General features: G+C 45.1%; 2 protein-coding genes across 2 annotated transcripts; one reads left to right on the top strand and one right to left on the bottom strand.

Moving 5' to 3' along the window:
* Positions 1–3559: 3559 nt before the first annotated feature.
* Positions 3560–7861, bottom strand: trim13 (tripartite motif containing 13). Its single transcript, XM_012833669.3, is given in 3 exon segments — positions 3560–4583; positions 4586–5386; positions 7738–7861. Coding segments are annotated over 2 exon segments (1218 nt in total). The 5' UTR covers positions 5381–5386; positions 7738–7861; the 3' UTR covers positions 3560–4160.
* spryd7b (SPRY domain containing 7b) lies at positions 6807–10456 on the top strand. Its single transcript, XM_031581515.2, has 5 exons — positions 6807–7272; positions 7808–7924; positions 8889–9055; positions 9313–9415; positions 10089–10456. Exons 1-5 carry the CDS (start codon positions 7167–7169, stop codon positions 10184–10186), a joined length of 591 nt encoding a protein of 196 aa, XP_031437375.1. The 5' UTR covers positions 6807–7166; the 3' UTR covers positions 10187–10456.
* The last annotated feature ends 361 nt before the right edge of the window (positions 10457–10817 follow it).

The raw sequence follows: 10817 nt of genomic DNA, 5'->3' as shown, positions 1-10817 counted from the left end.
ATTTTTTTTTTATTGGAAATGGTGCGTGACGCTTCCACTACTTTTCCACCAGGTTTGAATTTACCAAAAATTAGACATTTAATCTCACACAAAAAAGTGCTACTGTCGCAGTGTAAGGGTACGTTTTTTGGCGCCTTGTATTCATGGTCACTGATGCAAACGAGAGATCTGGAGATATATTCCAGGTCAGCATTGTTAAATTGGGACAGAAACGCTGACCGGAACTACGACCGACATCACGCTGGAGAGATCCACTACTCTCGGTGTGTAACGTAGCGTTTGCAATCACTCGAAAGCTTTTTCACTGCAGTCTTTGCTTCGCATGCTGTTACCCGTCTCCGGGCGCAACTATAAGCCTGTGGTTATCCATGGACGCGTGCCCTAACATTTTCACACCCTCAAACTATGCATTGGTGTCACCGTGAAGGTAAATAACGCGCACTGCGTCTGGAGCGCAAAGCACTGACGTGCGTGAGTTATCTACATGTGGGCCAATGCGATTGATGACGTGTATGAATAAAATAAGAGCATCTAAAGTTTGCGCTTGTTCTTATTGTGATTTGCTGCGCGGAACGCACATTTGCGCATTTTCCTGATCTGAATGTAGACATCAGTAATGTTAAGTAGGCCATGATATTTATCACAAAACAACTGTAAACCTACGACATAGTAAAACTTGTTCGGATGTTTTCATGCGCTACTGTAGCCCAGACTATATGGTTCCGTCTCTCTTCACGCCGTAGCGGAGCCGGCCAGGGATGCGACCCTGCATGTCTCGCTGTCACACCCGCAGGGTTGTCCACTTTTATCCGCAAAAAGAGAAGGTATAAGGCCAGTGCAGAAAGATGGGAAAAAAAATCAAATTACCGGTAAAAAGAGTGCACCCGCACCTGTATGTGACTGAGAGATAGAAATAACATATTATTCATTCTGGATTTCCCAATGAATATCGTGCTTTTATGGGTGGCACTTTGCGAGTAGGTTTTTGTCTATTGCGACATATAGGATGGTACAGACTTTTAAACGCTTTAGCCTCTTGGCGCCCTTGAATGACATCTCGTCACCGACGGTGTCCCTGCAATGCACAAAAGGTGTTTTATGGTAGACCTATTATTTCAAGCATATTTGGGGATGTAGCCTACTTTATTTTTTTGTAATTTGACTTTATGCACTTTCATATGTTTTCACAGTGCTGAGTAGAGACTAAATATCGTGTGTGTGTGTGTGTGTGTGTGTGTGTGTGTGTGAGGAGTGCATGCGCCCGCACCTGTATGTGACGGAGAGACATAAATAACATATTATTAATTCTGGATTTCCCAATGAATATCGTGCTTTTATGCATTGGTGGCATTTTGCGAGTAGGTTTTTGTCTATTGCGACATATAGGATGGTCTTCATAAAATTAACAAGATTTGTTCTTTTAGTCATTCTTCAGGTTGCCAGTCATCGGCATTTTACTAATGAAATATCAAAAATTATGAATTTTAAACATTTTGTTATTTTATGAACTTCAATAAAATAAACAGAATTTCCACCTTTGCAATGCAGCCTGACCCGGCGAGATTATTTTGGATTTAAAGTTTGCGGTCAAAAATCGTCAGCATGGGCTTTTCTCTTCCATGTAATTATCTGGGGTTTTTTAATCGATTTGGTAATATGTTTACATATAAAAAATATATAAAATGAAACGAATTCTTTACATTTACACCACCTCGTATTCATTTTGCAATTATCAATTCAACAGAAGCTGTTCAAAATAATGGCAAGGGAGCCTGGTGATTGTGGGACGGTCTAAATAATATTCTAAATATCGCTCAAATTTGTTCTTTCATTAAGATGTAAGAAAATGGCTTGATATCGTTGGATCAAAGAGGTTTGCGTATACGACAGAGGATAGCGCACCTTCCGGAACTGAGTCAGGTGAGAAACAATATGATAACGGAAAACTCATAAGGGTTTACAATAAAATAAAAATAAACTGAATTAAATAATGTAGAAAGGAGACAAAGGGTGGCAATTATATAAGACAACAACTAGATGTATTGGCACTTAAACTGTCAATTGATGTTGCGGGGTAAATATAAGTTCTTATACGTCTTATTGTGTAAAAGCATATAAAATGTATGCTTTTAAATGTGCAGTTTATCCAAACACAAAACATAATGTAGGTATAACTTGTCAATGCATTGGAAAGGGGTCATATTCGAGAAAACACCTCTCGCTCCTCTTCACTGCAGTCAAGGCACATCAAATGGCAAAGATGATCACATGTCTTCATTAACTTAGTTTTATTCGATGTATTTAAAATTATATAACCACTATTATATAAATAGGTTGTGTTCAATGGGGGAAACGAGTCAACTCATTTTTCTTTGATCCAGAGTTTGCCCGGTAACAGGCGGCTATATATATACGTGCAGTGACGTGTGCAGGGAGCCACGGTCAGTCGTGATGACACGTGCTCATTTTCTGAAGTGATCCTGGGATTTTCTGTCAGTGTTTCGTTTGTGAAAATAACAAGACATAGGAGCTAATTTAGAAAATGGAGCAGTGTTTTAGCGTCGCCTCACTGGGCCGCACGGACCCTCATTTGGCAACGTATAGGCTCCGTTTCTATACCTTCGCTGTTCGCCAAGTCAACAGAACAGTGCTGAACGGGCACCATGAAATTGAGGTGACGGGTGTTTATAAAGACATTACAGGGGGGTGTAGTGGAACTTTACGGTGAAAGGAGCAAGGGCTTCCCCAGGCTGGCATCACTGCAGCCCGGGTGGGAAGGTGGTGATGGTGTGTGTGTCTGTGTGTGTGTGTGTGTGTGTGTGTGTGTGTGTGTGTGAGAGAGAGGGACGTGCGGGGGTGGATTTGGGAGCTACGCTTCCCTACGAACAGGCAGAGGCCCAGGGTTCAGCCTCTGCCTGAAGTCTTCATCTTCATCATCACTCTTGTGTCTGTACTGCAGGATTGAGACAGCACTTCAAAGGCAGGCAGGCAGCCACACACACACACACACACACACACACACACACACACACGCAATTCCTGCAGGTCTTCACAAGGGAGAAAAATATAAAAACAGTCGTAACACCTTCATCCCTGAACGATAAATTACAAAATGTTGCCAGGCATGTTTCAGAATATAATACTATTAAGTAGGGGAAATTGTTAGAGCTCGGATAGGCACAATTAATAATAACCTATTTTTATAATAATAACCTAACCCCCCCCCCATCTTATAAAATGGCAGGAAATGTTTGTGTATCGAGATGCTATTGCTCGGCCTGCACGGGTCTCGCGCTGTTATGCAACACCCAGCCTGCGGGAGGCAAGGTTAAACCACCCAGGCTCGTGAGGGATGCCAGAGAGAGCGGATGTTCACCCTCGTGTTGCCATTATTCTGCACATCCTTTTAATTTGGCAATTCAGATTTTGTAATTGTTTCATTTTATTTACCCACGTGTCCTCAATACATCCCACAATGGGAGGACGTCACACAGCGCGCGCCTGACTGAAGAGTGAGGGGACCCAAGCTTACGTAAACACACAAATGAACCGATAAATGTAAGAACTTAAACTGCTTATTTTATTTTGTTCGAAATGTAAGGCTCGGTAAATAAACGGAGAAGTGCCTTGGAGAGAGGAGGAGAGGGGGGGGGGGGGAGAAGTGCACATGCAGAGCGATACCCTATAGACAGATCGGGGAGAGGGCATGTAAGAACACAAACACACACTCAACTGACACCCTAAGAACACACATTAAAAGGTAAAAAAAAGACGCGTAGAAAAACAAAGGTCAACCCTGACCTACATACTCTAACCCGGGAGCTGAAATTTAAACGGACCAGCAGCAAAAGCTGAAGTCATGTTTTATCACGGACAAAAACTATTCTATAAACAGACAAAAGTTAGATTTCGTTGTCATTGGCTGAAGAAAACGGTCGGTTATGTTAGCCTGTCGTTTAGGTTGTGTTTAAAACATTATATGCGCCTCCGAATGATTTAATTCACAATATTATGGCAATTTAGAAACCACTACGGTAGTATTTTTCACACACATGGTGAAACTAAATGATAAGGCTTGTTCAGAAAGAAAGGCAAGTAGGGTCTATGTGCCTACCACAACAACAACTACAAATCGAACAGGCTGTCGATGCATTCACTGATCAGCTGATGAAGTCTGCGCTGGTGTTAATCAGGTTTAGGATACAGTTCTGACAGAGCTCCATCAGGAACGCACAGAGCCCCGCTGCCTCTCTCCAGCAGCATCCGGCCAGGTGGAGGACCTCTTCGGGCGCGGGCAGGTAAGCTCGGCTCAAGGCAGCCACTCGTTCCGGGGTGGTGTGCGCGAGGCAGTCCGCTGGAATCAGAGCCGTGACAGACAGGCACACGCACGCGAAGAGGACGAATCTCCAGAGAGCGCGGGAGAGCCGTGGAGCAGCTGGGCTGGCCGATGACCGCTGAGCAGCGCTGCTCTCGTGCGGAGCGCAGAGGCTGTCTACATCACCGAGCCTGACCGAATCCCACTGCTGCACATCGAAGTTCCGAACAAGAGGTCCCACGTCAACATCATCGTTCCGTGGTGGTACGGCAGTGGCGTCTCCTTGATCACACGCAGAGTCTCGCGAAAGTCCTGCATCTGCTGAAGGAAGGCAAGCGGGTCTGTTAGGGACCTGAACGACTCGGCGATGTTAAGCGCGCGTCTCTGTTCCTCCAGCACGGCACGCAGCTTGCTGATCTCCGGGTCGTAAGTTTGCATCACCGTCAATTTCAGAGTCTCAAAATCGGAGAGAATTTCGCTCCGCTTGTGCTCAAGCGTGCGGAGAAGTTTGTCGAGGTATTCGGTGACTCGGTCCGCGTCTCTGGAGACGAGCTGCAGCGCCTTCTTCTTGCTGCTCTCCAGCGCTTCCAGGCACGAGAGAACCTCGGCGCTGCGCCAGCTCTCGAGCCCGCGGAACAGCTCCTCGAAGGCGGCCCTCTCCTGCTCGTACGCGTCCTGCAGAGCGCAGAATGTGTGTCCTCGGTGGTCGCCCGTGGTGGCGCAAAACCCGCAGATAAGTTTTAAGTCTGTGGCGCAAAAGATGTTGAGCGGTTGCCCGTGGTGTTCGCGGCAGAGGGACATTCTCGGCAGGACGCGAATGCGGTTGTATTTCTCTACGATTCCCCGCAGGGAATAATTTACTTGCAAGCTCGCGATACCATTGTGGGAAGTTTCTTTGCGGCAGCTGGGACATTTGAACGGAGGGCGCCACACGGGACCCCGCTGTCCATCCAGAATGCCCTCGAGGCACTTTCTGCAGAAGCTGTGAGAGCAGGGGAGCACGCGCGGATCCTCGAAGAGACAGCAGCATATCGGGCACGTGAGGTCCTCCTCCAGTAACTCCATGGCTTTCTGAAAATCCCAAAACACAAATAAGACGTGAGAGAAACACACATCACTAGCCTGGTACAATACAAAAAGTGCAAGCTCATCAGTTGTGATGCACGCACGCCGCCCTGCTGTTCTATACCGAGTCAAGTAAGACTGCTATCAGACTCGCGATTAATTTGCGCGCGAAAATGCATGAACAGAAGTGCAGGTGCTGCAGTGCATCTGCGGTTCATCCAAACTACCAGAGAGCGATGGACGGTTCACTTTCACTAATTATATGAAACAGTTCACAAGTAGCAGGTTAGTTTAAAAAACAACAACAGCAAGCTGCGTTGACTCCCTCAGAGAGAGGCGCATTTTGTTTTTGGAAAAGATTGGTTTCCCGAGGAACGCTTCTCTCCTGTCGACCTACTTTTTTAAGGGTGTCCGTGTTGGATCATTATTCTCCGAGACGACATGTCACGCGATCCTGAAGAGGAGCACGACACCACCGCATCTTCTACAACTAAATATAGCGCAGAATGATTAGGACCGTTGAGTTCACTCTCACGGAAACCTCGGATGCGCGGCTGCTTCATTTTTAATAGCCCACCAGAGCTTTCTCTCGTGCGGTGATATCCGAGGAAAAAAATCACAGGCATGTGAAAAAAAAGGTGCCACGTTTACCATCCCATTGAAACCCTGAAGATTTGACACCATCTACCGTTACTAATTTCAAATTAAGAGCCAGGGTCCTGCTGGCGCGGCATTGGGGATAGTTATGACAGATTTCTGCGGACCGAAAGCAACATGCAATTGGACCAAAAGCACTCACCAGCTGCTGGGGCGCACTGCGCTCAACGCAATCATGGCGCTTGTTGCTGTGCAGACTTTGCCTTTCCCGCGGTGAAATGATTAACCTCTTCGTGTCTGCAGAGTCGTTCTGCCGAAATTGAAAACGTCACTTACGCTGATGTGTCTAATACTACTTTTAGTTGAAACGTCTGTCCAAAGCCCAGGCAGTTGTCCTGGACAGATGGTCTATGGTTCGCGGGGTGCTCTGCACTTGGCAGAGAATTCCCCGTTTTTCTCCAGTGAAGCATAAATTCAGTTGATCCCCAACACATGTGACGGTGAGGGGGGTGCGGGGGTTGTTGCTATGCAAAACATGACAACGTGAGAGTCTGTCCACCACTCAATTCTTGCCCGGTTCCTGATCACGGTCTCTCTACAGACAATACGTCATTATTGACGCTGATCAATTTAAATGCACTTCACACTCAGGCGTGAAAACTTGTCAGCAGCTTATCTGGAGACATCACTAACTTGCCTGAGGCGAAGCTTTAAAGGCCTGAACTTTCAGAGTAAACCATATGCTATCAGAGCAAACCTTTCTTATCGAAATGACACCTAAAATATTTGACGAATTGTATTGTAGCCTATAGTCCGAATAGGTCTGTGTTATGATCATTGATGTAATTCATTTATAATGGAGGTGACGCAGTAGCCTACATTTGAGTCTTAAGCTCTTCTGCATATGACCGAGCCATGTGTCATGGACTTGACACATTGATAACCAATAGCTGCACAGTCACGTGTACAAATATTTTGACCTCGATTTTTCTTCCCTTGTTTCCATGCCATCAGGAAGCGCGCGCCATCTGAGTCAGCGCTCTCATTGGCTGTGTACGTCATCACCTACACGACCCCAAACCGCGAGGAGTCGCTGTTGCTTCTAGCTGGGCATCTTCCTTTTTGAGACAGGAATTCCTTAGTGTACTGTTTGTTATGTAACTTCCGCCCCCCACCCCCACCAAAAAAGATGGCTTCACTGTTTTCGTGTTGTTTGGGCTGTTGTGGGGATGGGGGTTCGGGACATGTAGCCCTCAAAGAGATGCCAACAGTTCAGTTGGATACGCATCATATGGGTGAGGAACGAAATTCACGCCATCGTGAAAAACTTTCTGGCTTTTGATTGTTGTTTTACATCAGCTGTCCTAGGCAAAGTTGAAAGCATAGCTAGCCCGTAGCTGTCCAATCCTGTCTTTAGGAGCCCTGTTGGTAAATTACTAAAGATCAAGCGCGCACAACTACAGTCTGTAGTGCTAAATATTATTGCTTCGAAGGGTAGACGTCGGTTATGTCGTTATCAGCAGGTTTTCGAAATTGTAGATTTGCAAATTAATGTCATGTGACCAAGCTTCTCAAGTTAGCCAGTTGTTCACAGATAACGTAGCTACATTAGCTCGTCAGCTACTGAGTCAGAATAAAAGCAGACATTGAGGTTTTCTTTAAACGTGGGTAGTTAGTTCGTCGTATATAATGGCGCTCCCTAGTGTAAATGTCAAACGCAGTATTTATTTGACATCTTGAGTTTGTCTCCAACTACATACCCAATTTTTCCTGCGTGGCACGATCAGCCGACCAATGGTCTTCTGTTTGGGGTTTCCCTTTTTTCCCCAGGAACGGATGTGGTCATCGTCAAGAGCGGCAGAAGGATTTGCGGGACCGGAGGTTGCCTAGCCAACGCCCCTCTTCATCAGAACAAGAGCTATTTCGAGTTTAAGATCCAGTCCACGGGTATGTGTCATCCATAAATCAGATGATTAAGCGATGCAAGAACTTTGCCCAGCCAACTTCCACAGTGAATGATGCTCTTTGCATTTTATATTGCGGGCGGTTCGAATCTGATAGCTTTGCGAATTTATATGTGATGGCAAGGATCTTTTGGTGTTGGTACATGCATATAAATACAAAGATACATAGATGTCTTAATATATAAGCATACTCTTTTAAAGATAGACCAAGCTAACAAGGAGCCGTGCGTCTTGTGTGCACAGTTTTTCTACAGAGGTCTATAGTAGCATACTATGGTATGGGGAACACCACTTTTAATTGAGCGTGTAGGAAATGTGTAAATGAAGAAACGAGCTATGTGTGTTCACAGAATATGTGCTGGGTATTATAGTACCCAGATAGATACACTATTATAATACATTCAGTATGCATTATTATTATTATTTGATTGTTTTTTTTTGCTTTAAACGTTTTTGCGTTAATGTTTTGTAAGTTACTTTGGACAAAGGCATCTCCTAATACAATAACTGTAACTATATAACTATATGAGAGAGTGGACAGACCACATTTAGTCACATCTTGTCAAATGAAGCCTACAGGAGATTAAGAAGGCAAGAAGAATGAAAAGAAAGTGTGCCCAAGTGAACACCTAAAAACAGGAAATAACGTTAAGATGTTAAAATAAGATGCAACACATAACATAACTTAGGATGCAACAAACAATGCCACCTAAAAGAAAACTATTGATGTGATTTGGGGTGTGTGTGTGTGTGTGTGTGTGTGTGTGTGTGTGCTGTAACTGCCATGCAAGTGTGTGTGTGTAAAGATATGCTGTGTTTTCCCTTTCATTTAATCTTGAGTCTGTTGTTATTGTAACATGAGTGTGTCTAATGTGTGTGTGTATGTGTCTGTGTGTCTGTGTCTTTGTTTGTGTGTGTGTGTGTGTGTGTGTGTTTCTGGCACCCAGGTGTGTGGGGTGTGGGTGTGGCCACCCAGAAGATGAACCTGAACCAGGTTCCGATGGGTAGAGACACGCACAGTCTGGTCCTCAGGCACGATGGGTCGGTGTACCACAACAACGAGGAGAAGAACCGCTTGCCTGCCAACAGCCTTCCCCAGGAGGGAGACGTCGTGGTGAGTGTGTGTGTGTGTGTGTTGTGTGTGTGTGTTTGTGTGTGTGTGTGTGTGTGTGTGTGTATGTATGTGAGTATGGGGTTATGTGTGGCACAGCACCACTGAACTCAAAGCAACATTTTGATGGTACAGTTGGTTGTGAGTGGAGGTTGAATACTATGTAACTTAATCTCTCTGTCTGTCTGTCTGTCTGTCTGTCTGTCTGTCTGTCTGTCTGTCTGTCTGTCTGTGTGTGTGTCTGTGTGTGTGTGTTACAGGGTATTACGTATGACCATGTGGAGCTGAACCTGTTCCTGAATGGGAAAGACATGCAGTGCCCTGCTACAGGCATCAGGGGGACTGTATACCCAGTGGTTTATGGTAGGATTGCAAACCCACACACACACCTACACACACACACACATTTGAATATGGATAATGTTTGTCTGTCTAACCTAAGTCTGTAGCCATGAGTTTATGTGTATCCATTCCTAAGGCGACAGTGGTACAGGAGGTAGAGAAGTCGGTTAGTAAGCAGAAGGTTGCTTCAATTCCCTGTCGAAGCGTCCTTGAGCAAGACACTGAACCCCTAATTGCTCCTGATGTGCAGTGTGCCATCAGTGTAAATGTAAAATGTGTATACATTGTAAGTCGCACATATGTAAGTCGCTTTGGATAAAAGCGTCTGCTAAATGACTAAATGTAAATGTAAATGTAAGGCGTCTTTGTCAAACTGAAACATTAGCAGATCCTAGTCGGCACATAATCAGATGTTACTTTCACCTTTTGGCCACACGAGGGCGACATTGCTTTGTGTAATTTAATGTGTGTGGATTGATGTTATGGAGGTCAAAGCTAGTGAAGGTTCAGAGTATGCAAACTGACAGATGTTTTTGTAAATGTATGTTTGTGTGTGAACACGGGTAATACAGATGTGCAGACATGGGTTTGTTGTATATGGGTTTCCCATGGTTGCGTGTGTAGTTGTTTGTGTTTGTGTTTGTGTTTGTGTTTGAGTTTTGTGTTAAACTGAATCTTTCTTTGTCTCCTGCAGTGGATGACAGTGCCATCTTGGACTGCCAGTTCTGCGATTTCTACCACACACCACCACAGGGATTTGAGAAGATCCTGTTTGAGCAGCAAATCTTCTAAACGTTTCCTTTTCAACACACACACACACACACACACACACACACACACACACACACTGTGCTGAGTACCAGCACAGTGTGTCCCACTCTATGCCTGTCTGTATTATTTAAAGACTGACTGTAGTGTTAACTGACTGTAGTGTTAACTGACTCAGTGACTGACTGTGGGGTTAACTGACTGAATGTGGTGTTAACTGACTCAGTGACTGACTGTGGTGTTAACTGACTGACTGTGGTGTTAACTGACTGACTGTGGGGTTAACTGACTCAGTGACTGACTGTGGGGTTAACTGACTGACTGTGGTGTTAACTGACTCACTGACTGACTGTGGGGTTAACTGACTGACTGTGGTGTTAACTGACTCACTGACTGACTGTGGTGTTAACTGACTGACTGTGGGGTTAACTGACTGACTGACTGACTGTGGGGTTAACTGACTGACTGTGGTGTTAACTGACTGACTGTGGTGTTAACTGACTGACTGTGGGGTTAACTGACTGACTGACTGACTGTGGGGTTAACTGACTGACTGTGGTGTTAACTGACTGACTGTGGGGTTAACTGACTGACTGACTGACTGACTGTGGGGTTAACTGACTGACTGTGGTGTTAACTGACTGAATGTGGTGTT

The sequence above is a fragment of the Clupea harengus genome, chromosome 2 (assembly GCF_900700415.2).
Source record: "Clupea harengus chromosome 2, Ch_v2.0.2, whole genome shotgun sequence".
NCBI classification, from domain to species: Eukaryota; Metazoa; Chordata; class Actinopteri; order Clupeiformes; family Clupeidae; genus Clupea; species Clupea harengus.
This window is presented reverse-complemented; position numbering and strand designations above follow the sequence as displayed.

Bases quoted from the DNA above. Each gene is read 5' to 3' on its own strand.
- spryd7b (XM_031581515.2), top strand. From the start codon at position 7,167: ATGGCTTCACTGTTTTCGTGTTGTTTGGGCTGTTGTGGGGATGGGGGT. The intron at 7,925-8,888 runs GTATGTGTCATC...TCTGGCACCCAG, and splicing joins GTTTAAGATCCAGTCCACGG to GTGTGTGGGGTGTGGGTGTG. The intron at 9,056-9,312 runs GTGAGTGTGTGT...TGTGTGTTACAG, and splicing joins CCCAGGAGGGAGACGTCGTG to GGTATTACGTATGACCATGT.